General features: G+C 41.6%; 1 protein-coding gene and 1 non-coding gene across 5 annotated transcripts in view; both read left to right on the plus strand.

The window, feature by feature from the left end:
- Rnf130 (ring finger protein 130) overlaps positions 1-27,819 on the plus strand; it is a 113,211-nt gene that overhangs the window by 33,262 nt on the left and 52,130 nt on the right. For all 4 annotated transcript variants that reach the window (XM_039086813.1, XM_039086814.2, XM_039086812.2 and 1 more), the window contains exon 3: positions 19,083-19,333. In XM_039086813.1, the coding sequence (XP_038942741.1) occupies positions 19,083-19,333 (251 nt within the window). The remainder of the gene's footprint in view (positions 1-19,082; positions 19,334-27,819) is intronic.
- On the plus strand, positions 17,469-17,566 carry Mir340-1 (microRNA 340-1). Its single transcript, NR_106669.1, has one exon. It is a non-coding gene; the product is annotated as a microRNA 340-1 (primary transcript).

Here is a 27,819-nt window from a genome sequence, read left to right on the forward strand (position 1 = left end):
GATACAAGCCAGACTACACTATTAGTGTATCATTTAGACAACTGTAACATGGTTATCTAGAGAAAAACCATGGGTGTTGTAGTAGGAACACAATTTCTGCAGTGTAATTGTATGTTCTAAAGACTTGACAATACTGTGCTGATTCACTTTGGACTCACCTGCAGGAAGGGTGCATCTCTGCGTGTGGGGCTGCTCCACTCCCTCTCCATTCCCTCTCCAGAAGAGCTTTTGCCTGCCACTGTCATTGAACTCCTAGGCTGCTGCTCATTGTTTCCTGTTTTCCCAGACAGAATACATTCTCTGTCTCAGCCTGTTCCAAGTAGATGCCGCCTGTTACATACTCTCTGTCAGACAAACATGACTGGTTTTTGTCCAGCTTACAGATCTCCATTTTTACAGCTTCTCAGCCTCTTCTGTTTTGTTCTAGTCTCAGAATCCTATCCGAGTTTGTCGTGAGCTGAGGGCTAAGAGTGTCATTGCTTAGTGGGTAGAGTGCTCATGTAGCAAGCCTGATAACTTGAGTTCAGATCTCCAAAACTCACATAAAAGCTGGGCACAGGGACATGGCCAGGAGATGGCAGGCAGAGCTGGAGTCACCCGAAGCTCGTGGGCCAGATAGCCTGATGTAGGCAGCAGTGAACAGGAGGGCCTGTCTCTCTTGTGCTCTAACCTCCACATCTGCCCTGTCCTGATGCCTGCACTCTTGTACACTGACGCGCACATACAATACAAGAGTTTCTAAAAGTTTGTCACAAACTTAAAATTTGTCATTTTGGTTGTAGAAACAAAATTAGGTTTCTGTCTGATGATGGAACATCTTTAAAGTTGTATAAAAATTGACATGAAGCTTGAATATTAGAGTTTGAACCTTATAATCTAGTAATATCACAAGGTTTGTGAGTTTGTACAAGTAAGTCTTTAATATATCTTCGTTCGTAAAAACACCTGAAAAGTATCTCTCTGCCTTATATATATATATACCCCTCAGATTGAATGTGAAATTCACTGATGTAATGATTTTTTAAAGTTATACAACTTTTGTGCCTCCAATGACAGCGTCTCTTACAAAACTATGAAATCAATGTATTTCTTTAAGTTTGAGATTGGTACTTGTTTTATTCCTAAGCATATCTTCCTTCATTTTTCTGGCATGGTTTTCAGCTAATTATTTTCAACTGTATGTAGCACAGAAGTTTATGATACGAAGTTGTACACTATATGTCGAGCATTCTGTGAAACACATTGTAGGATTCTGTGTTTTCCTGAGGCTCCTGTCCACCACTGGAGAGAGACGTAGGTGGAATTCTGAGGGAACCTCTAGGAATAAAGTCTTCTGACTCTGAAATGTAAGGGACTTACCAGAAGACGCGGCTGAGAAGGCTTCACTGTGCTGGGCCCTAAATGGTTAAGATGATCTAAAATGTGCCCGGAGGAAAGGACGCTCTCAGCAGAGGAACCGCCTCAGTCCAGACAGTGACAGTTGTGGAGGGAGTCTGAGGTAACCGGGAGAAAGCTAGGCTGAGCTGGCTGAAAGGAGCTTTGTTAATTGGATCTTTTTTGTGTGTGCTTTTATTAGATCTGTACGCATAAACTTGGCACACATGGCACATCGTTTTTTAGACTTCAGTTGCGCTTAGAAAATAAATATTGAATTATGATTGCAAGAAGGCTTTAAGTTGAGGGGATCTGAGGGGTTCCCTCGATGAAATGACTGTGCAAAAGCCCAAATGTTTGAGGAAAAGTACCCTAGGCAGAAGGTGCCTCATGAGTAAAGGATCTGTATGGAAAAGAACAAAGTAAAAATGGTTTGAAGTCTGGGCTAAGGGTGGGTGTGGATAGGAGTAGGGTGTGAATAACCAGTATGGCTGGCTATGGAGGGATGGGCGAGTAATAGCAAACTAAATTTACAGGCAGAGATGCCAAAAGCAAGAACTATTCTTTAGTAACAGTTCATGAGGATTTTGAAAAAGGGAGGTGGTGTTCTCCAAGTCAGTGAGGTTGATACCATTTATTGTGTACTGTGTTGTCTCAGCTTGGTTTAGGGTCCTCCACAGGTGTGAAGCCTCCCTTCTGTAGCAGTAAAGTAGCTGAGCAGCCCACATAACGTGTCTGGCTTCTTCCCTAATGTCTAATACTTGAGTATATGGACAATCCTAAAAGAAGCATTGGGTAGAACTTGTATGGCAAACGACCCACAAAACACAGTTCCCCAAGGTAAATGAAATGCTATGAGGAAGAAGAGTGTTAGGAGAGCCCAGACTGATACTGCTTGAAATTTGGTTATTAAAAGGTTAAGTATTTCAGTCTGGTGATATAGACCAGAAGCCTATTAACCTCTAAGTAATATGGTTATGTAGAGCAAATTTATGTACAAATCATCTGAAGCCCTTTGGCTCCCATTCTTTCAAGGAGGCATTTCTTGATGATGAGTCTTCAAACCATGGTCCTCTTCTAGCAATTCCTTGCTCTCCATCTCCAACCCTCCCCAGACACCATTCTCATGCTGTAGGGCAGCGCTTCTTGTTCAAGGACCTTGTGTCAGAATTACTTGTGGTGTAACTATAAAATCATAAAAGATATTTATGCCAGAATTCCCCTTGCCCCTAGACCTGTAACTCAGATTCTTAAGATTAATCCATGTTGAGCCCCCTCTTGTTTTTATGTCATCTGTCTTCACCCCTTCACTTCAGTAAAGGGACATTAGATCGATGCTTCTCGTTGCTACACATTTGAAGATAAACTAACATGAACCGACAGCAAGAACAGAGAAACAGATGCCTTCCCTTGGCAAGTTTACAGGTCAGTCCTTACCATATTCAGAGACCTTCTTTGCTCCTGATAGTACTGGCCTTTTTCTGTCATGCTGCCTCATTCTTAACTGACTGGCAGTGTGGAAAGGATCCTGAGTCTCTGAGAGTTTTCCTTCCCTTCCTTTCTCTGTATCAGTCAGCAGTATGCTTTGAGCCGAGTAACCATGTAGCTTTGATTCCATTGAGCTGTTTAGTTTTGATACTTAGCTTTTCTACTCATACTTCTTAAAACAGATCTTAAAATTCCACATTTTAAGTGAAGTACTGTGTTTTCTTGCCTTGGCCATGTTTCCAGAACTGCCGTTGGTCTTTTCCTTGGGAACGCCCTTCATCTGGTGGCTGAAGGACATCTTCCCAATGCAGGGAAGATGTGTCACTCTGATATCAGTAACAGGAAAGACTTTTCAATATGTGGTTTTACTTGTTAACTCCAGTTAGCAGAATGAGTTCTTTGTTGTGTGGCCTGCGGATGTGTATGGTGTTATAAGGGAGTTATGAGCTTGGCTAGGAGAAATAAAACACATTTGTCTGAAGACTAAGACTAGGGTTTTCTACTTTTGCATTTTTATGTAGACTTTACTGCCACTCTTAATTCTCTGAATGAAGTCTTATCAGATCATTGTCTAGTTGGAATCTCCATATAGGTTTTTATGTCTTTAGGAATGAATGGACATTCCTAACCAAATAATAGTGGGTTTTTCTTCTAATCTCCGGTCTAATGTCGGTCATCAGTAGCAATCTCATGTTCTCTGGAATGGAGGCAGTTGGCCAGCTCTTCTCCTTCTCCTATCAAGTTCTTGAGGAATACTACTTAGTAACAAGTAGAAAATATACTTTATAAAATACAGAAAACTGACTTTGAATATAAAAACATACAAAAATTAGTTTAAAACAGCCATAAACATACTGCAAAAATGCCATTACAGAGCAGTAATTTGGGCCACTTAACGTGAGTGAAGATTATAGCCATGCTGGTGTGTTGGCACTTAAGGAGTTTGGTTTTTTTTTATTTGTCTGTTTGTTTTATAACTTCCCCCTGAATGTGGGCCTGATTACCTCAGAAAAGATTGAGCCTGCAGCCTTTATCTGCTAAGCCATCTTTCCCTTAAAGCAATAGTTAAAAGATAATGACTTCATAAAATAAATGTACTGAATCCATTTTAAAACTGCCCCATACATTCTTAAGTTTCCCTTCATTTACGTATCTTAAATGAATAGAGAATCCCATCTACTTCTTGGGTATTTGAGTACAACCTGCTCTATTTCCCTTTTGTTTGAATCCATCATCTGATGTGCTTTCTTGTCTGTCTTGTGCTTTATCTTTTTCCCACTGACCACAGATGAATAAGAAGATAAAACTGTATTAGGAATCCACATAGGTTTTCAATGCCGGTTTAGAAATAGATTCCCTGGGGCTAAGGAAATGGCTTAGTAGGTAACGTGCTTGCTGTTAGAAGCAGCAGGTCCTGAGCTCAGATCCTCAGTGCCCTTGTAGAGGAGCCAGGCACTGTGCTATATGCACTAAGGCTGTGGAGACAGCCAGATCCCTGGAGCTTATCAGCTCATCAGCCTAACACAATCAGTGAGCCCCAGATCCAGCCAGAGACCCTGTCTTAAAAAGTAAAAGTAGAGGGCCAGTGAGCTAGCTCAGCAGGCAAAGTGCTTGCCATACAAGGCAATCCTGATATAACCTAAACTCAACTCTACATGTATTCAGTGACATATGGATGTGCCCAAACATTAATAAGCAAAAACTAAATGAGTTTTTAAAAAGTAGAGAGTGGTAGAGGAAGACACATATGCATGCATACCCCCACATATGCATGCAAGATAGAATTTCATTTTATAGGTCACAGATTAGAAGACTAACAGGTATTCTGATGCTTGGTGTGAAAGCTGTCACTTTCCCTGTCTTCCAGCACAGATCTTCCCTGCTTGGAATGCTCAGTTGTGTGCTTACCCACCTTCTTAGAAGTATTTTATTAGAAAGGTATGACAAAGCATGAATGTAAGAGTTTTACTTGAAAAGGACACACTAGGGAGATAGAATCTTGAAACAATAATAAGGCATTCATTAAGATGACATGCAAATTGGATTTTTAAAAATCAGTAACGGTTTATGCGGATATCTGGCTTAAGGAAGAGTTCAGATGGAGAAATCCTTGAGCCCTTCATTTTGGGAGCTCACTATTTTTGGCTAATGTGTGCCAGATTACTAGGAAAACACCCAGCTGTGCCCTTGTGCACATAATCTAGTATGAGGAAGTAGTAACCTTATGATACTCGATATTGAAGATATTATCTTTACTTTTAGCATTTTCTTTTAGCAAGACACTTAAAATACAGCTGTTCAGAAAAGAAGAACATGGAAAAACTGTCAACAGTCTCTCTTAATGAGCACACTTGAAATTTGAATGTCAGAATGAACAATAATAATAACTATTTTAACCACTGTCTCCATACTCATAAAAGATAAAAGAAATGGAAATTTCATGGTAAGTGGAGTATTTGCCTGGTCTCAAAGTGCTTCCTCACAGAATATTTACTGATGACACAGGGGAAAAGAGTAGCTTCATGGTACTAGATGCTAGAGGACGTCACTTGCACAGATGATCAGAGTAAACACTGGTAATGGATGGATCAGGCCTACACCATCTGGTAGAGCAGAGCTCAGCATGGCTTACATGCTGGTCCTGCCAAAGGTGCGTGACCTGGACTGAGCTGTGAGGAAGCACCTTCTACAGAGCAGCTGAGCTGGAAACTCTCACGGTCATCAACATCCAGGGAAGACTTAGGGACTTTTGAAACTGATGGGCTCTTTTAAAACCCCGATGGCTAAGCACTTTGGACAACTTTGGTCTACATGACGTCAGAGGGAAAATGCTGAGACATGAAAAGGATTCTGACATGACATGATATGATTTATCCATTCAGAATCATGTTTAATTTGAAGGGATTGTTTCCCTCTCCTTCCTGTCTCCCTTGTGGGTGAGTGAGTGAGCGAGCGAGCGAGCATGCGTGTGTGCGTGTGTGTATGTGAGTGATAGAGAGAGAGAGAGTGTGTGTGTGTGTGTGTGTGTGTGTGTTTATAGTAAAATACTATATATCTAGGACAATAAGGCAAGGCATCAGGCCAACAAAGGTTCAGGCCAACCTCAAAGGTTCTAGGCTCTAAATAAATAGATACTTACAACTTTTCTGAAAGTTTTTTTTTTTAATTAGTGAATTGGAAAATATATATGAAAACTACATTGAGTGTCCATCTCACCCCCCCTCAGAAACTGAATAAACAGGAGCTGGTGAGTTTACTGTGGTAGGTAGAATGGCAAGGAATCTTTATGTAAAACCAGTGGGGTGCAGATATGTTCAGCCACTATGGAATCAGCAGAGGGTTTTCTCAAAAACTAAAACTAGAACTACCATATGATCCAGTTGTACCACTCTTGTGAATGCATCTGAGGTAATCTCAGTCAGCGCGTTATTTCAGCAGCAGCCACAGTGGCCCACTTACAGAATCAGTCCAGATGTCCACCGGCAGCGGAATGGATGGGAAATGTGCTGTATATCCACAGTGGAGCTTTTTTGAGGCAGGGTCTCACTTAGGTAGCCCGCCAGTCTGGAACTCGGGGGGGGATAATTTGGGGGTTCTGGGAATAGTTCCTGTGGGGGAAATGCCAGAAAAAGGACGCCAGGAAAGATGCTTTTGAGTAGTTGAAAGACTGTTGTGTGGGAAAGGAGTTTTCTTGATTCTGGAGTGCAAAACCTGAAAGTGGAATGTTCCTTTCAGTTAGTGTCACTTCGTGACTTATATGTCAGAAGGTCACGATATGCAGTGCTGCACCTTAACAGCTAGTGTACAGTCAGCATATGAAACAGACTTTACTTGGTGCTGCCTTTCCTAAGTACAGAGCCAAGAGTCATGGGTGACATTTAGCCATAGATGGGCATTTGGAAGTCCTTATTTGGGTAAAGAAGACTTCCTTTATACTTTAACTACCTGTGGTCAAGGCTAGTTACCTTGCAAGGGCTGGTATAATCTGTAGGGCACTTATAATCTGTTGGAGGTGAGTAACCACTGCAAAGTCTTTCAGCCTGAAACTGAGATTTATATATCTCTTCATTCCTAGCATCTCTTCCTTTTTTATGACACGAGAAAGGTCTAGAACAAGATCATCAAGTGATCTCACAGTTAAGAAGCAATGTGAGAAGAGAAAACTTGCACTAAGTACTCATCTTAGTTAGGTTACGACTGCTGTAGTAAAACACCGTGACCAAAAAACAACTTGGGGAAGGAAAGGCTAATTTGATTTCCACATCCACATTATTGTTCACTATGGAAGGAAATTGGGGCAGGACCTCCAACAGGGCAGAAATGTGGAGGCAGGAACTGATGCAGAGGCCATAAAAGAGTGTTGCTTACTGGCTTTTGCTCTTGGCTTGTTCAGCCTGCTTTCTTAGAGAACCCAGGACCATCAGCCTAGGGGTAGACCATCCACAATGGGCTGGGCCCCCTCATATCAATCACTAATTAAGAAATCCCAGACTTGCTTGCAGACCAATCTTCTGGAAGCATTTTCTCAATTGAGATTCCCTCCTCTCTGATGACTACAGCTTGTGTCAAGTTGACATAACACTGTCCAGCACTGTATATTGTCTCTTAGCTTTACTTATGTGCGATTGAAGAATTTCTCTTCAGAGGAGTAATGGAACATGGACTCAGAAGATCCTTGCTCCTTTTCAAGATAACCTCGTCCAGTATTCTAATGACATCAGTGACTGAGGCCTCACTTGATAGCAGCCACATTTGGCTCACGTATGGTCTCAGGGCAGGAGAGTCCAGTCTTCAGTTGGTGCCATGAGATTCCGTGGGTTGGGTGATGCTATAGTGCTGACATTGTCACCAGTCCACTGCAACTGCTTTCGTGCCAGTGTACTTCGATGGTGGGACTCCATCTTCTAGTGTCACGGTGTCCTCTGCCCCTCCTTGCCATAACTTACTGCCTTGTTCCCGTGTGTTCCATGTATCACACTCAGCTGCTTATCCACTCATTGTCGTGCTGTAATCCTGAGCAACGTCAGATACACATCCTAACCTAAAGTTTTTCCTCAGGTCTTGTGACAAATTGATTTCTTCAGGGTCCTGATCCCATCGATGTTCCCTGGGTCTTCCCACCTCATTGAACTGTTACTCTCAAGTCTCACATTCAGCATTCTGCTTTCTGGTCACTGTCTGCCTATCGTCCCTCTCCATTCACTTTGCTTTGTGGAAATCCCAGTTTCTTAGACGTTTTCCATCTTTTCCTGGTTTTCTTTCTAACTCTATTTTATTTTTCTTTAGTCATTACCATTCACTCGTAAACCTTCTTAAAACGGCAATATGTGTTTTACCTCCATGTATGTACATGCACATGTGTTCTTGGTGTCCTCAGAGGCCAGGTCCCCCGGGAACTGGAAATTGGCTGTTCTGAGCCACCATAGGTGCTGGGAACCAAACCTGGGTCCTGTTAGGAGCAGCCGGTGCTCTGCTGAGCCATTTCTCCGGCCCCACAATCAGTTTCTTTGAGCAGCAGTTTCACTGGAACAAAGACTGTCTAAAATATGAACCATTTGGGTCCCCAACTACGCTGAACATTAGGCCGAGGAATTTGGGTTTTAATTTTACAGGAAGGAAACAGCAAATGCATTTGAACAGGAAAGTGACAGGACAAGTCTGTGTTTTAAGAAACTAGTAATAAAAGGACATTCATGGTATGTTCTCACTATGAGTGCATATTAGCCAACAGGGAAAAAAAGTGCAGAATACCCAGGATACAGTCCACAGAACTCAAAAAGGTTAACAAGCCGAAGGGCCCAAGTGAGGATGCCTCAGTCCCACTTGGGAGGGAGAAGAAAGCAACCACAGGAGGCGTTGGGGGCAGGAGGCTCCTAGGTGGGAAAGGGGACAGGGAAGGGAAGAGAAAAATATGATCAGGGTAGGGGAAAAGGACTGAAGCCCTGAGGGCCAGCAGAAAGAATGGAAACAGGCAACCTGGGGTGGGAGGGGGTGCATCAGAGACAAGGGAGGAGAGAGAATCTCAGAGGGAGGGACCTTAGATGAAATGCCCTACAGTGGGGAGAGGGAACTTGTAGAGCCCACCTCCAGCAGAAAGACAGGGCATCAAGTGAGGAGGGTTGGGGTTCCCATCCCACAGTTAAAAATTCTGACCCAGAATTGTTCCTGTCTGAAAGAACTGCAAGGACAAAAATAGAGAAGAGCCTGGGAAAAGGAGGTCCAGTGATAGCCCAAAGTGGGATCCAGCTCAAGGGGAAGCCCCAAGGTCTGACAGTATTACTGAGGCTATAGAGTGCTTGCAAAAAGGGCCTATCATGACTGCCCTCCAAAAGACCCAACAAGCAGCTAAAAGAGTTTGATGCAGATATTTACACCCGACCAATGGACAGAAAGAAGCTGTTGACCCCTTTGGTTGAATTAGGGGAAATGAGGAGGAGGGTGACCATGTAGGAGAACCAGCAGTCTCAATTGACCTGGACCTCTGGGATCTCTCAGACACTGGATCACCAACCAGGCAGCATATTCCAGCTAAGATGAGGCCCCCAACATGTATACCTCAGAGGACTGCTGGGTCTGGGTTCAGTCAGAGAAGATGCACCTAACCCTCAAAAGACTGGAGGTCCCTGGGAGTGGGGAGGTCTGGCAGGTGGGAGATGGGGGTTTGGGGACATTCTCATGGAGATGGGTGGGGGTAGGGACGTGTATGGGATGTGCAACAGTCAGAGGGTGGACTGGGAGGGGCATACAATCTGGAGTGTAAAATAAAGATTAAAAAAGTAAGAAACTAGTAATAAATCTCAGCAAGAAATTTATAATTGGAACATTCATTCCTTATATCTGTCAAAATTACTGCTCTGCTCCTCTCTGATGCTGGAGAAAACCTATGGCCTCAAGCTTGCTGTGCAAGTGCTCTGCCTCCATGGTTTGAATGAGAAACCTCCCAATCAATGGGTTCGTATTGTTTAGAAAGGGTTAGGAGGTAACCTTGGAGGAGATGTGTGATTGAGAGAGGGCTTTGAGGTTTCAAAAGACTTGCACATTCCCAGTGTGCCATCTACCTCACTGTGAATGAGCTTTAGTGTTTTCTGCCATAGTGCCTGTGCACTGCCATCATGGACTCTAACCCTCTGAAACCATAAGCCTAATTAAAAACTTTCTTTTATAAGTCACCTTGATCATGGTGTTTTGATACAGCAATAAAAAAGTAACTGAAACATCTGCCAAACATGAAGAAAGGAAAAACTGTAAATACACAGTTAAGGACTTAAGTCAGTGGAGCCATCAGACGGGACTGATACTGCAGAGTGGGGCTTGGCTGTTCCCTGGCAGCTGAACAGTGTTGTAGAAACCCCTGAGTTAACATCGGTTTTATCATCTCAGTAGACATTCTAGAATTTTGGGGTGATTTCAGTCTCTTTGACTTACCTTGTGGTGTTCTGCTGGACATCCTGGGTGCTGCAGGAATAGCTCTAGTTCTAAAGGTGCTATTGAAGGCACTTGTGGTGCATAACTTTCATCCCATCACTCAGGAGGCTCAGGCAGGAGAATCTCCGTGAGTTCCAGGACAGCCAGGGCTACACAGAGAAATCCTGTCTCAAAACAAAAACAAAACGAGAAATGGGGGGCGGGAGAGGGGGTGAGCATGCCCTTGAGCTTCTGTAAAGGGAAGTTTCCTGAAATTGCCTGTCTCTGAGTTTTGAAATTCCTTAAAGCTTTGCAAAGTAATTTGAACTTAACTAACAGATTCAAATGTTGGCCTGTTTTAAGAGGGATCTTATACAGATATGTTGTTTTCTGGAAAACAGGTGAGCTTGCAGCAGAAAAGCTAAGCTGCCTTTCTCCATTTGTAGCCTGGACTCAGATAGCTCTTTTCCCGTCCCCAGCACCTTTCTGCGCCTTTGCCAGCATCCCAGATGCACTGTGCTGGGCAGGAGACTTATCCAAGATGAGGTAAAGGAAGGAATCTCTGTTGCTCCCCACCTGGGAAGACTCACTTTCTGAGCTGAGGCCTGATTCTTCTTGGCATCAAGGAGGGAGGGTCCTGTTGGTCTGCAGGTAGCTGAGTGCCTCCTGAGTTAGTAGGGAACAGTGAGAAGGGAATGGAGTTCTCCATTCTGTGGTAGGCTTTTTGAGTTCCTTTTATTATTTTCCGTGAAGAGCAACAGATGACTCATTAGCTGTAGCATTAGCATCTGCCGTGAAATTTGGAGTCAGTACCTAATGAAAAGTGAAACTAACATTCAGAAGGTTATACAGCTTGCATCGGTTTGAATCTTAGACATTCTGATTTCAGAACCCCAAAGGAGGCTACTTCTAAGATTCCTCAATTTGGCATATTTTCCACTCAGCCTTTTGTCATTGAAATATAGAGTATCTGGTAGTCAGTGCTGTGTTGGGGTTCTTGCTTGCTTGTTTTTCAGAAAGACAGATGACCCAGCAGCAGCTCTGGCCTTTGGTGGCAGTAGCTTTGTGATCCTGGGGATTGAACTAGAGCATCACACCTGCTGCCCGAGCCCACTGCCACTGAGCCATGGCCCCAAGCCCTTTTAACTGTCTTACTGTGTGTTCGTAGTTTTTCAGACAGTATCTTACTCTGTAGCTCCTATTGTCTTGGAATTCAGTGAAATCCCCCTGTCTCAGCTTCCCCAATGCTGTGATGATAAGCATGAGCCACCTTACACAGCCTCTTTTTGATTATTTCATTATTGCTTTTAGAGACTTGTATATTCAGGCCAGCCTCAGAATCTCTATATAACTGAGGATGGCCTTGAATTTCTGACCCTTTTAACCTCCTGAGTACCAGGTGTTACAACGTGTACCATCATGCTTGATTTTGTGTGATCCTGGGGGTCAAACCTGGGCCTTGTGCATACTAGGCAAGCACTCTACCAACTGAGCCACACCTCAGCCTCCTTTCTTCTTTTTATTCACTTTGAGACTGTTTTGTTGACTTAACTAGGCTTCCATGAACTTGCTATCCTCTTGCCTCAGCGTCCTGAGGAACTGATTACAAGGGCACAGCACCAGGGCAGCTCTGTTCTGTTTTCATGGGGGTAAAGATGAATAGACAGTGTTGTTAATGACTCTGATGACAGAATCACTTCTGGAGATTAGAAAATAACAGTTTCGTAGATGCCACTATAGAAATTATTTCATCAGTGGATACTGAGAGCATTGAGTAAAAGCTTTTTGAGTCTCTCACTATTCCCAGGATCAGAAAGTATTACTCTACAGATTGCTTATTAATTAATAGAAATACATTTATTTATAATGAAATCTGGCAGGTATTAGTTACTCAAGTCATAAAGTTTGCCATCAATAATGAAAGTAAACACCCTTTGCTTCCTGAGGTGACTCCCTGGAGAGGGAGGGAGGAGAGGAAGGAAGAGATTACCTCATAGCTCTCCTACCAACAATAAGAGAACATCCATCAGGAACTGATCCAATGAATCCAGATAGAAAGGCATTTTCAAAATGTCTGTCTTCGGCTCTTCACTAAGGGCAGCATCTTGCAACCTGGTGGTTCACAGCTGCACCCCCTTATTTGAGGTGAGGGCAGGAGTATCTGGAGCACAAGGTTGTCTTCAGCTACAGCAAGTTTGGAGGCCAGCCTGGACTATGTAATACCTCGTCTTGAAAAACAAAAACAGGGCTGGCAAGATGACTAGGCAGATAAAGGCGCTTCCCACCAACCCGGAAAACCTAAATTCAGTCCCTGGAGTACAGTTGGTGGAAGGAGAGGACGAACTCCTGCACGTTTTTCTCTGACCCCAAATGCATCATAGGACATAAACACCCACAGTAAATAAATAAATAATAAACAAACAAACAAACATCTGTGTTTTTTAAGTCAGTATCATGAACAGTGGACTAAAAATGACTCAGAAACTATTTTAGATCAAAGGAAATGAAGGAACTCCCTCACAGTGTAGGGCTCCCTTCCAGAGCCCAGATTAGGCACAAACCATACACAAACACCTATTTTCACAGAGAGATCCTTCATTAAGCTGGGAATAAAGGTAAAAATGGTTGCACTCTAACTCAAGCAGAAAAACAGGAGCAAATGACCTTGCAGGTGTAATTTTTGAGAAGAGAAAAAAGGGAGTCTGTATTACAGTGAGCTAGGACGTAGTGGTATGTTTTGATGGGCATGCTGATCACGTGAACCAAAGGGGGCTTTTGATTGCTGGACCTTGGTAGTCAGCCTCAGGAATGAGTCCAGCATGAGAAAATGTCCAAATAAGGGAATAGACCTTTATGGCTAGCTTTAGGGCTGTAATCTATGGTTTATAGGGGAGAGGGAGGGAAAAGGGCAAGGCCTGGCAGTGCCATGTTTGCCAAATATGGGCATGTTAAAGCCCTTCAGAAAAACTAATGAGACAAAATAGTCAGGTACAGTGGCCACAGCCCTTAGCTGCATAGTTAGGCTGAGTCAGAATATTTGAATATAAAGTGTATTAAATAAATATATTTTATCAGAAGTAAAATATTAACATAATTAATAAATTATACTCATCTGAAATAACCGTGTTCTTAGGAAATACTGCTGAATTATTAAAGATTGAAATGTCTTATTGCTTGCAGTCTGCTCTCAACTGGCCCAGCCTCCCCAACCCCCAAAAAATGCATGTAGAAAGGCAGACGTGTTTCCTGTTTGCAAATCTAAACAAAGATACTCTGAGTGCTCCCATAGTATTAAAACTGTTGTATTTGAAAATTCCCAAAATACTGGGACTGAGGAGGAAGAATAAATTGGCAGGCTAGAGAGATTGTTCTTCTAAGGCCCTGAGTTCAGTTGGCAGAACCCATATGAGACAGCTCACAATCACCTGTAACACCAATTCCGGGGAATCGGTGACAGATAGACAAACAAGAATATACATATAAACATAAAATTAAGGTTTGGGGTTGTTTTGTTTTGTTTTGTTTGTTTTCCCAGCTGTGGTTTCTCTGTGTAACCCTGACTGTCCTGGATAAGCTCTATAGACCAGGCTAACCTCCAACTCACAGAGATCTACCTGCCTCTGCCTCCAGAGTGCTGGGATTAAAGAATCATAATATTCTTTATGTTGTTGTTGTTGCTGATAATTTTTATTGGATATTTTTTATTTACATTTCAAATGTTATCCCCTTTCCCAGTTTCCTGTCCATAAATCCCCTATCCCATCCCCCCTCACCTTCTTCTATGAGGGTGTTGCCCCACCCATCCATTCACCCCTTCCCATCTCCCCACCCTGACATTCTGCTACATTGGGGGACTAGCCTTGGCAGGACCAAGGGCTTCTCATCCTTTTGGTGTCCAACAAGGCCATCATCGGCTACATATGCAGCTGGAGCCATGGGTCTGTCCATATGTACTCTCTGGATGGTGGTTTAGTCCCTGGGAGCTCTGGTTGGTTGGTATTATTGTTCTTATGGGGTTGCAAGCCCCTTCAACTCCTTTAATCCTTTCTCTTAACTCCAATGGGGACCCTGTTCTCAGTTCAGTGTTTGGCTGAGAGCATCTGTCTCTGTATTTGTCATGCTCTGGCAGAGCCTCTTAGGAGACAGCCATATCAGGCTCTTGTCAGCATTCACTTCTTGGCATCAGCAATATTTGGTGACTGTATGTATATGGGCTGGATCCCCAGGTGGGGAAGTCTCTGGATGGCCTTTCCTTCAGTTTCTGCTTCAAAGTTTGTCTCCATCTTCCCTCCTATGAATATATTTGTTCCCCCTTTTAAAAAAGGACTGAAGCATCCTCACTTTGGTTGTCCTTCTTGAGCTTCATGTGGTCTGTGGATTGTATCTTGGGTAATCTGAGCTTTTGGGCTTACCAGTGAGTGCATATGATGTGTGGCTTTTTGTGATTTGGGTTACCTAACTTGGGATGATATTTTCTAGTTCCATCAATTTGCCTATGAATTTCATGAAATCATTGTTTTTAATAGCTGAGTAGTACTCCATTTTGTAAATGTACCACATTTTCTGTATCCATTCCTCTGTTGAGGGACATCTGGGTTCTTTCCAGCTTCTGGCTATTATAAATAAGGCTGTTATGAACATAGTGGAATATGTGTCCTTGTTATATGTTGGAGCATCTTTTGGGCATATGTCCAAGAGAGGTATAGCTGGGTCCTCAGGTAGTTCAATGTCCAATTTTCTGAGGAACCTCCAGACTGATTTCCAGAATGGTTGTACCAGTCTGCAATTCCACCAACAATGGAGGAGTGTTCCTCTTTCTCCACATCCTCACCAGCATCTGTTGTTACCTGAGGTTTTTATCTTAGCCATTCTGACTGGTGTGAGGTAGAATCTCAGGGTTGTTTTGATTTACATTTCTCTGATGACTAAGGATGTTGAACATTTCTTTAGGTGCTTCTCAGCCATTTGGTATTCCTCAGTTGAGAATTCTTTGTTTAGCTCTGTACCCTATTTTTAATAGGGTTACTTGATTCTCTGGAGTTTAATTTCAGATATAAATTTTATCAAATGCTTTCTCAGCATCTAATGAGATGAACATGTGTTTTTTTTTATTTGAGTTTGTTTATATAGTGGATTACGTTGATGGATTTCCATATATTGAACCATCCTGCATCCCTGGGATGAAACCTACTTGATCATGATAAATGATTGTTCTGATATGTTCTTGGATTCAGTTTGCGAGAATTTTATTGAGTATTTTTGCATCAATATTCATAAGGGAAATTGGTCTGAAGTTCTCTTTGTTGGATCTTTGTGTGGTTTAGGTATAAGCGCAATTGTGGCTTCATTGAAGGAATTAAGTAGTGTTCCTTCTGTTTCTATTTTGTGAAATAGTTTGGACAGTATTAGTATGAGGTCTTCTCACTGCCATCTCTAAGAAAAGTATGGTGGCTTGAATGAGAAAGTTCTCTGTAAGTACTCATATTTGAACACTTGGCTCTAGTGGGTTGTACCATTTGGGGATGTTTTGGAGGTGTGGCCTTGTTGGAAGAGGTATATATTAGCAGAGTCCAGCTTTGACAGTTTAAAGGTTTCCAGAATTTACTGCTGCTCTCTTGGCTTAGTGGTTATAGTTCAAGAAACAAACCTGGAGCGATAACTCAGAGGTTTAGAGTGCATTCAGCTCTTGGAGCAGACCTGAATTCAGTTCCCAGCACCCACATCAGGCCTCTCAAAACTGCCTGTAACTCCCCTTCCAGGGGATCTGTGACTCCTTTTGACTTCCGCAGGCAACTGCAACTTGAATGCACAAAGCCACACATAAACACATAGTTGAAATTAAAATTAACAATGTTTTTAAAAAGATGTGAGTTCTTAGCATCCAGTTCCCACTACCATACCTGCTGGTTACTGCCATGCTTCCCGCCATGATGGAGCCTATAAGTCAAACAAGCCCTTCCTCCTGTAAGTTGCCTTGGCTATGTTTTTTTTTTTTTCTTTTCTATTTTTCGGAGATGGGGACCAAACCCAGGGCCTTGCGCTTGCTAGGCAAGTACTCTACCACTGAGCTAAATCCCCAACCCCTTGGCTGTGGTATTTAACCACAGAAGTAGAAAAGGAGTACATGGCTGCCTGGTTGTTGAAAGGGATGGAACTCCAAAGCCATGTCCTGGTGTTTCAGAACTCAGGCAGAGGGATGGTCTTGCCACACACTTTATATCTACTTAAATGTTTCCATTACTGCAGTCTAACTAAACCCTTCTCTCCTATCAGTTACTGCTACTGTAATCCTAATTTTATCCTGAGATAGAGTTTCCTCTGGTGTCATCATCCCTCTTGAATCTTCACCAACTCTCTCAAGAGTTGTGTGTGTGTGTGTGTGTGTGTGTGTGTGTGTGTGTGTGTACGGGCGCTTGCATGAGTCTATGTGCACCATGTGTGTAAGAGACCTTGGAGGCCAGAAGAGTGTCAGTTCCCTCTAGAATTGGAGTTTCAGTAGTTATGAGCTGCCATATTGGCGCTGGGAACCAAACCTCGTCCTCTGCATGATCAACCAGTGCTCTTAGCCATCTCTTTAGTCCCATCCCAGGTGTAAATGAGCCATCTGGTTAGGTGTTTTTGAACCAGCCCAGCTCCCAATGCTAGGGAGAAAGGGACATTTTTCTAGGAGAGTTTTCAGTGTGCTTCATCGTCTTCTGTAAGAGGTTACTGCCTTCACTAGTATTCAGATGTGCTGCTGTGACTTTTGTTTTTGATCCTTTTCTGTCTCCTATGGCAACATTGCCCAGTCTCCTCCTTGTACTAGGATGAGAAGGCTACAGTGAGATTTATTCACTCTTGTCCTTCTGAGAGTAGAAGCATTTTTCACATCAATTAAGATCAGGTAATTTCCTTATCTCTTAAGAAGGGAAAGGAAGAAGAAAGAGAGAGAGAGAGAGAGAGAGAGAGAGAGAGAGAGAGAGAGAGAGAGAGAGAAAGAAAGAAAACCTTGACCATGGTATGTGCTCAATGAATATTGACAAGTGTTGAACTAATTAAATTTTTCTTTCCCAAACAGCTTTCCTGGTGAGATTAGTTGATGCGCCCATTTAGTTTGGTTAAGGCGATTACTGGATTGGTTCCCTTGGCTACCTGTGCAACTCTCCCCACTACTTTTCCAGCTTGAGTCTTCAAGAGGGAGCCTCAGAACTGATTTCTAAAACCACTTGTACTCGGTGTGATTATAAAGCAATGAGACTGATTGTCATGTGTCGTTTGTGGGATCCGTCTCAGTTACTTTATAGCCATACCTGGTATCTTAACACCACAGATCATGCCTGTTGATCAACATTGTAAAAGCACAGACTTAAGGTTTCTAAATGGAAATTTAAACCGGTTTAGTGTTCTTTTATGATTCTTTTTAATTCACTGACCAGAGACAGATGTTAACTTAATAATGCTAGTTTTAATTTTGTTTTGTTTTTGTTTATATTTTAAGCAAAATAAATAAACCAATAAACTACTACTCTAATAAAGTGACTAAAAACTTTTGAATAAAGTACTGTATAAATATATATTCCATTGGGCTATATTTTTCTCAAAACTTTTGTTACTAAATTTCTGTTGCCTCTCATCTTGACTGCTAAAGGTAGCAAGACATAAAAACAAATATTTTTTATATTCCTGAAGGAGCCTTCAAAAGGTCGTTTTTGAGATACTTCGCTTGCTTGTTTTTAGAAGGTATTTTGTATTTGGATGCACACCCTTCTTCATACTCACAGAAGTGGTTATGATTTTCCCTTCCCCAAAATAATATGGGAAGCCTAGCCTCCAGTCTTTCTCCAGGACTTTGGAAAAGAGAGATTATAAAAACTGCATGCTGTCACACTTAACTGTCTCTTAGGAAAGGACAGCTGCCAACAGCTGCATGTGGCAGAAAAGCTTCCTGTCATCTTAAAGTAAACTGAAAAGCCATTCCCCGCTGGGGGACAGATGGGATAGTGATCCCTGCAAACCAGGAAGAAGAGGGCTTGGAAGAACAACTGAGCCGTCCTTGTAATTAACTTATGTAATCTGTGCCCGTGGGCAGAACTCTGAACAGCTTTTAGAAGCTGAAGGCATTAGGTACCATTACAGGTAGTAGTCCAGAAAGTTGAAGCTTGGGCCTGCCTGGAGGCTCTGAGTACACTAGGCATGGTTAAAGCAGGTGAAAAACTGTAACAAAACTCAAGGGTGAGGCCAGCCAGGCAGCATGAAATGCTGCTGTCTCCACACTGGGTAGGGAAAATTGTTGGAGTTTGAGATCTGGAGCTTTATCCTAGACAGAAGACCAAAGTTAGTTTCAGATTTTGTCACTAAAAGATGTTGTCATTTGGCACTTGTTGTCACTCCGTAGCCAAGTGTGTGCCCTAAGAAGTATCCTTCTTTCTGTTTCTTATACTAGTTCTTTGCTCAGCCGTGCATGCTAGGATGATCACTGCGAGAACCACCTATTTACACCATCAATGACAGCACTCTTCTGTTAGAACTTTCAAGATCATATGCCGTAGACTCGCCCTGCCTTAGTCACAGGTGGCTGCCTTCTCAATGCTTCTAAATGCAACTGCAAGGCAGCTCGTGCATTGCTAACACCTCGGTTGCTTTATGCATTACCTGTTTGGAGTACTGCACACATTCTCACACCTGTCCATGTGCATAGCTGCAGCCTCATGTTCATTGAATCTGTAAATCTTAGGAAAACTTATGGTGATTCTCTGTGGAACATACGTATCTATTTATATGATGTCTCTGTGAATTCCAGATGTCACTTGAGTCTGTGTATTTGTTTTGCATTACAGGCACGGGAGATATTATTGCTGTCATGATAACAGAATTGAGGGGTAAGGATATTTTGAGTTATCTGGAGAAAAACATCTCTGTACAAATGACAATAGCTGTTGGAACTCGAATGCCGCCAAAGAACTTCAGCCGTGGCTCTCTAGTCTTCGTGTCAATATCCTTTATTGTTTTGATGATTATTTCTTCAGCGTGGCTCATATTCTACTTCATTCAGAAGATCAGGTATACAAATGCTCGCGACAGGAACCAGGTGAGCTAAACAGTACTCTAACCAGCCATAATCCACGAAGAGCCTGTGATCATACAGCTTAAATACTTCTTTATGTAGTGTATTTAAAAACAAAGCCAACAACAACAACAAAATAAAAACATTCTAGGTATGGTGCTGTACCCTGTAATACCTGCACTCGGATTTGAGGCCAGCTGGACCACACCATGACTTCCAGGCTGGTCTGACCTTTACAGCTAGCTCCGTAGCCAGGTCCTATCTGTTTTAAAAAGGAAAAGAAATGAAAGAAAATGTTGTTTTACACAATCACACTATGATTATCAAAGTCAGTAAATGAATGTTTTTTAAATATGTTCCCAGTCCTATAGGCTCCCTCAGGTTCTCCATAACTGCTTAGAAGTGTCCTTACTGGCAAAGAAAACCCCATCAGTTAGATCAGAATGTGTGTTACATTCAGTTGTGCTGTCTCTTTACTCTGTTTCCTGATACTGGAATCTCAGAAGAACATAGGCCAAGTATTTTGTACTCCTCTGTGTTATGTGTCTTGTGGTTTCAATCCAGGTTGTGTGCATTTTGTCCGCGGCACCAGCTCCTTTTAAGCATTAGGATAGTAATAACCTTGCTTTGATTGATATACTAAAGCAGTAGAGATCCATTTCCCACAGTAAATATTACATCACAGATTCACTGCTGTACTGGATTCACTGGTGTCTTTAGAGCTGTCCTGTTTGATCTGTGTTCATGGACATGCAAGTGTGCTTCTGTTTAACTCCCATTTCATGCAGATTCATGTACTAACCACAGAAGCTGCAGGACAGTTTTTCTGTAAGGAAAGGGTCCAATATTCTCTCATAGCCAGAGACTCCCTTCCCCTAACCCTTCACTACCACTAGCCTAATCCTCATCTCTGGTGCCATTTCAAGGATGTTGTATAGACAATCAGAGTTTACTTCACCTGGAGAGCTAGGTTTCTTCTGTGTTCAGCATAGTTCCCTTGAAGTCCTTCTAAGCTGTATACATCAGCAATTCTCCTTTTATTGGTGAGTAGTATCCCATGGTATGGCTGTACTATACTTTACTTGTCTATTCACTCATTGAAGGATAGCTAAATAATTTTTAACTTGGGAGTCTAATAATCAGCTGTGATGTTCATGTGCTGGTTTCTGTCTGACGATGGCTGTGATGTCATATGCTGGTTTCTATCTGATCATGAACTTTCATTTTTATGGAATAAAAGTATAATTTCTGAACATGAAATAAGTAAATGTTTGGTTTAGTATTTTTTTTAAAAAAAAGTGATGCCCTTTTCCAAAATGGCTTCATTATCTTACATTCCTACTGACAGTTTCTCCTTGTTTTGACAAGATTTAATGAAATAACATTTCTTTTGTGATTGTAATGTACATTTCTCCCATTTCTTTTGTGATTGTAATGTACATTTCTCCCATGGTCACTTATATGAGCATATCTCTCTCTCTCTCTCTCTCTCTCTCTCTCTCTCTCTCTCTCTCTCTCTGTGTGTGTGTGTGTGTGTGTGTGTGTGTGTGTTTTATGTCCACTGCCCCCAGGTTTGTGGGTGCAGAAATGTAGTTTCATGTCCACATGCTTACATAGCGGGCACTGCTGACAGCCATCTCCCTGCCCTGAGCACATTTTCAATTGCTTCATTGAAATGTCCACTTATTCTCTTCCCCGGTTTCTTCCTGAGTTCTTGGTCTTTTATTATTGAGGATTTTTAAATGTTTTTTAATTTTATACATTTTTATTATATGTGCTTGCCTGGATCCTTGTCTGTGCACCTCATGTGTACAGTGACCTCAGAACAGGGAGAGTGCAGATGTCCTGGGCTGGAGTTATCCGTTGTTGTGAGCTACCATATGGATGCTAGGAATCAAACAGGTTCTCTGGGAGAACAGCCAGTGCTCTTAACCACTGAGCCATGTCCTTACCATTGAGCCTTTAGACTCTTTATGTATTTAGATATTTGCTTTGTCAGATAATGTGCTTTGCAAAAACTTTCTTCCCAGTTTCTATTCAGTCACTCTAATAGTCTTAAAAAACAAAATGTTGAGGATTTTTCTAGTTTTGATAAAGTTTAATTTGTAAATTTTCCCTTGAAATCGTTTGGTATCAATTGTAAAAAGCTCTTTGTCACACAAAGATTTTCTTTGTTTCTAAATGTTTAAAGCATTACATTTTAGAGTCAAGTCTACAGGTCATTTGGCTGAAGCTGTTTCTCTTCTAATGTGCACATTGTGCTGTACGTTTCTTTCAGCACTTTTTTAGCTCTCCCTCACAGACTTTGGCACATACTTTTCATTCAGTTCTATTTTCTCCTGCCTCAGGCCCCCGAGTGGTGGGGTGGGAGCCATGCACCAGCACACTCAGCCTTGTATATTTTTGCACTTAATTCTTCTTCTTTGCCCTGTGTATTAAAGACTGCCTCATTTCTAGTTGTTTAGAGTCTGCTGTGAAGGAGAGCAAATGATGCTTACTTTGCTTGTGTTATGGTCAGAGACAGAGACATTCTGGTTTTAGTTCTTTTCTCATTCTTAGACTTGCTTATGACCCAAAGTGTAGCTAATCTCGGTACTTTATGTATACAGAACATGTGTGTGGTGCCAATGGGAGCATGTGCTAGAGATGTCCGACCGATGCTCTCAGCTTGCTGGTGTGAGCAGTGAGAATCAGGAGATCGATCGATCGCCTTCCCACTAAGTGAAAGCAGTGCCAGATCGGGAGGAGGAGTAAAATTTTCTCTTTGGCACTTGACTAAAATGGAGCAGACACTGCTCTGGAGATCTTCTGACATGTGTCCACTCTTTTCCAGGTATTTTGGTTAGGACAGGCAGGCTTCTCTTGGCTGTAGCTATCCTGTAGGCAGTTCTGGCTGAAGACTTATGCAGCAGTGTTGGGAATCTGTGGGATGGTAGGGGAACGAGAGGCCTCAGCACCTGCTGTATGTTCAAGGCCAAGCTCTAGGCAGCTCTTCCTCTTTACCTTGTATGCGCTAGCTTAAAAAGATTTATTATTATTTATTATTATTTGGATTTATTATTATTAAATACCATATGAATAGTAAATAATTTTATTATAATATATTATATGGGACACCAAAATTAGGATAATCAGAAGTTCTTCTGAAAACATTTTAATCAGAAGTCCACCAATAATATTAGACCTGAGTGGGGCACATCCAAAGGCCTTTGAAAAACTCAGTTGTCCTAGGAGCCTGGTGTTTGATGATTGTGCTTTAATTAGCACCCTCAGTGGGTTCTGCATGTGATGAAGGAGTAAAACACTCATCAGCTGGCGCAGGCCACACGGCCGCTTGATTCCTAGCATTTGTTGCAGCTCCTTTCAAAGCATCCTCTCCAGACGATCCTTTAGTAGAAAGCAATGTTCTGACCTTTTTTCCTCTTTCCGTTTTCCCTAAGGTTGAAAAATGCTTGATGAAATTTTTATGTGGCTTAAAAAGCTTAGCTTATTAAAGTTTAATGTGAAGGTGGCAATTGCTCAACTGGTTGGAACCATAGGCTATTTTAAAAAAGAAGCCTAAATTAAGTATTAGCAAAGAAAAAACTGAGTTGAAAGGAAAACCAAGATTTTCCTCACAGAATGCCATCTTGACGCTGGCTGCTCAGAAGGGCCACGTGTTCTCAGTAACTTAGCAGCCTTGGGAAGTGGTTACACTGCGGATCATTTTGCATGTGGAATGAAAATCAAATGGTTTCCCTTTGAGTTCACTGCTCAAACCTGATAAACCATCACAATACTTAAATATTGTGTTGATAACAAGATGATATGCAAATTTAGACCTACTTATTTCTTGTGTGTATATGTACACCCATCCTTCTACATGTGGAGATCAGAGGACAGCTTTCAACTGTGGGCTCTAGGCATTGATCTCCTATCAGGCTTGCACAAGAATACCTTTACCCACTAACTTGCCGGCCTGACTTAGACCTTTGAATCCTTCAGGGAGAGTTATTTTATACCTAATGGTAGATGTTTGGTGCTTTTGTATTGAAAGTTGCATGAATATTTTTTGAGAGGTGTAATTTTTTAAAACAATTCTATGATTAATATTGTACCTTTGTATTAGACCTTTAGTCACTGTAACAAAATAACTGATATAAACAGAAAGATTTTGGCTCATAGCTTCAGAGATTTAAGTCCCATCGTCACCAGGTCACCAGGTTAGGCCTGTGGCAAAGAAGAAATATGGAGGAAGGACATGACAGGGAAAGCCACTTTCATCATGGCAACCAGGAATCAAAGAGGAAGACAGGCAGGGCATGGACAAGCTACCCTTCAAGCCAGGTGCTTGGAGACAGAAGAAGCAGTTAATCAAGGTTATCTTTGTCTAAACAGTAAGTTTGAGACCAGCTTGAGCTATGTGAGAAGCTGGTCTTTATCTCAAAAAAAGAGGGAAAAAGATACCCTTCACCTCCTAGTACCTCCTTCCTGCAGCTAGGCCCTGCCTTCTACACTCACTGTCTCCCCATAGTCTGTCAAGAGTCTATTCATCAGTGCACTGCTTAACTGACTAGGTCAGAGCCTGATAACATCATCCTCTGTGGAGATGCTGTCATAAGCAGCAGAGATATACAGTACTGATTTTCTAGGCATCTCTCAATCCACTCAAGTTGTCAAGATTAAACAGCAGTTTTTAATCCTAAAGCAGTTAAATTTGATTCCAAAATCAGAAAAATGAGTTATTTTAATGTTGACTAATAAGCCAGATATAGCTGGTTTTCGTAAGTTAATAGCCTCCTAAAGTTTAAAATACCTTCTCAGAAAAATTATTTAGAAAATGCATATAAATAATAAAGCTTCTTTAATATGTGTGTACAGTATTTCTGGTTTTGTCAATGCCTCATAGTTACTGAAATAATTTTTTTATTGCCCAGTTTTACCTTAGTATAAAATCAAAAATGCATTTGCATACCTGTTACAAAAATATATAGAATTAAGCTGGGTGTAGTGGTGCACATCTTTAATTCCAGCATTCAAAAGGCAGAGGCACTTGGATCTTTGAATCCAAGGCCAACCTGGTCTACAAAGAAAGTTCCAGGACAGCCAAGAGTACACAGGGAAGCCCTGTCTTCAAAAACAAAACACACACAAGCAAAGGATTTTATGTATGGTGAGTGTCCCTGCGTCAGGGAAGCTGGTGCTTTGCCCTTACATATTTCATCTTTAAAATGACAGGTTTTACTACTCTCCAGAGTGAGACAGATGGAAATAGTGTATATATTATAAAGATTTTTCTCCAGTGAAGAAGCCTATGATCAAAAAAGACAAGACTTCTTTTATCATTTTAACATGGTAGAGTGAACTTTGTTTATTATGTTTTCAGGGATTAACAATTTCTGAAAAACTGGGAAAGTACATATTTTGGGCTGAATAGTTAGTGTTTTGTCATTTGTTTACTCAGATGCCTTCTTTTATTAATGATCAGTGTATGTAAATAAATAGAACTTCCCATAGAGAGACCTCACATCTTTTCCAATGTTAGACAGCAGTTCAAGATTTCCTTCAAGATCAGGGTGTTTGAAGGCGTTCATTATAAATCCTTAGGATTTAGCAAAGAGCTTGCTTGGAGTGTCACTGAGTCAGTGCAAATAGAGTGGGCCTCTGTCCTTCTGAGAAGGCAGCCGGGTGTAATGCAGGCCCTGCCTGATGGAAACCCTGTTTGGAGGCAGTTGTTGTTCTTGGTGAGTCACAGACACTTCACAAAGGATGTAGTGACGTTTGAGCTGAATTTCATTTCAGAGAATGAATAAGACCTAAGACCTCATCAGACCGACTGAAGGGAAGTGGATCATTTTCCACAGAGAAAAGAAGAGTTGAATAGTGGCACATTAGGAATGGAGGAAAGGAAAGCAAGGCCTGTAAACCAGTGTTGGATGGGTAAATAGACAATGGGATTGAATCAGAGGCTGAGGAGTTTGGGTTTGATTCTCTAAGGAGTAGGGTGTCAGCCAGGCTTTTCTAAAGGTACAATAATACTAAACCAGAATGATGAGGCCCAGGTTCAGTGAGAGACCTTGTCTCAAGATGGAGAGCAAAATGGAAGATGCCTAATGTCATCCTTTGGGCTCTACATGGACATGCATACATACTCAAGCACATCTGCACACATGTATATACCATACACAAGTTGCATAGATGATAAATAAGTAAAATGAATGGAAATCATCTTAAAATGAAATGCATGTAATATTTAAAGTGAGGAATACTCAGCCTGCTTCACAGGCGAGATATATGATAAGACCATATTGAAGGGGCTGGAGAGATGGCTCAGCGGTTAAGAGCACCCGACTGCTCTTCAGAGGTCATGAGTTCAATTCCCAGCAACCACATGGTGGCTCACAACCATCTGTAAAGAGATCTGATGCCCTCTTCTGGTGTGTCTGAAGACAGCTACAGCGTACTTATATATAATAAATGAATAAATCTTTAAAAAAAAAAGACCATATTGAAATAGCATTTCTTATTGTGTCATTTGCCAAGGAAATCTAAAATTTGATGACATGCCTTTTTGGCAGTGCTATAGAGAAAATTCTTGTAGGTTAATAATGATTCCTGGAGGAGGCCATTTATACTGCCTAATTACGTAAGTTACTACCCTTCGCTTCACACCACACTAATAGTCCAACCTGATGATAAAGATGGCAGCTGTGCGAGGTGGTGCTGGCCCTCAGGAGGCAGAGTACATGTGGATGTCTGAGTTCAAGGCCAACCCGGTCTGCAGAGTGAGATCTAGGACAGCCAGGACTACAAAGAGAAACCCGTGTCAGAAAACAAACAAACAAACAAAAGTAGCTGTACTAGTCTCATCGTTCTCGTGTTGCTTATGACAACAAGACTCAAGATGATCAGATGCACAGCAGTAGAGATCTGGTTGCTTAAGTAGTACTCAATGTAATCAATACTGAGTGATTTGGACTCATCTATTGCTGTAAACGTGAAGGAAGCACTGGTGGCTGTGTGTGCTTCTGTAGAGTGATCCCTTGGGTGTATTATTAAGGTAAAAGCAAGCTACAGAAATTAGGCATATGTAGTTGTAGATAAAGGGTCTATGAAAATGCATTCACATGTGTATGTATATATATATATATTTACATATATGTATAATTAACCTGTATGTTTAATTTCAGAATGAAGCAATGTAAGGATAAAACAGTAATTATTACAGGGAGAGGAAAGGGAACAGGATGGCAGAAGCTGGAAGTTAAACTTCTTGTGCTTCATTCCATGGGTCTGAATTTGGAGTCACCTGTCTTATACAACGTATTAATGGCCAGAGTGAGAGGAAGGTGGTGGATGGCAGCTTGGGAAACATAAATGAATAAGTTAAAATTAAAAATAAATGTAAACAACTAACTATTTGAAATGGTAGCACAATTGCAGAAGGAAGTTATTCAGAGATTCTGTATCAATATAATAATTCATTCTCTGGGAAATTTATACAATTTATTCTGATCATATTGACCCCCTAATTCTGCCTAGGTCCACCCTCCCATTTCCAACTTCATATCCTCTCTAAGTAGCCCTGTATCCCATTCGTGCTTGTGAGAGCCGTCCAGCCGAGCGTGGTTGACTTACCAGGGACCACATCCTTATGAAAACTGACTCTCCCTGCCCCAGAAGCAATTAGCTCACCAGTATCTCTTCAGCTGGGACTGAGGATCATGAACCCTTTCCCTCTCCATGCTCGAACATTCTCCCTTGATCTTGTACAAGCAACCATAGCTGCGACTGTGGATGGGAGTCCTCTCATGCCCAGAAGACACTAGTCTACTTCAAGGAACTTTTTTAAAAAGACTTATTTATTTTTATTTTATGCATGGGAGTGTTTATATATAACTCTGTGTGTGTGTGTGTGTGTGTGTGTGTGTGTGTGTGTGTGTGTTTGCCCCATTTACATGTTTTGTGCCCTCAGAAGTCTGAAGAGGGTGAGGTGATGAATACCCTGGAACCAGGGTTACTGATGACAATAAACCACTATGTGAGTGGTAGGAATTAACTTGGGTCTCTGCATGAGCAGCAAGTATTCTTAATTCATGGGCTTTCTCTAGCCCTCCAAAGGAACTATTTCTAGTTGTACATTTCCTTTGGAGTATAATCTAAGGATCTATTTTAAAATCTAAGTTTCAATCTGTAGTCCTAATTGTTAGCAGTAGTAGGATAAAAACACAATTAATGAAATTAAAAATCAGAATTGTAAGCCAGGTAGTGGTGGCACACACCTTTAATCCCCATACTTGGGAGGCAGAGACAGGCAGATCTCTGAGTTCAAAGCCAGCCTGGTCTACAGAGCGAGTTCTGGGATAGCCAGAAGTACACAAAAAAGCCCTGTCAATAATAATAATAATAATAATAATAATAATAATAATAATAATAATAATATAGAAATTCAGGATTTTTCAGGGCTCAGGAAATGGCTCAGGGGGAAAGTGCATGCTCTACATGCATGAGGACTGACTTAGGATCCAGAG

The sequence above is a fragment of the Rattus norvegicus genome, chromosome 10 (assembly GCF_036323735.1).
Source record: "Rattus norvegicus strain BN/NHsdMcwi chromosome 10, GRCr8, whole genome shotgun sequence".
Lineage (NCBI taxonomy): Eukaryota > Metazoa > Chordata > Mammalia > Rodentia > Muridae > Rattus > Rattus norvegicus.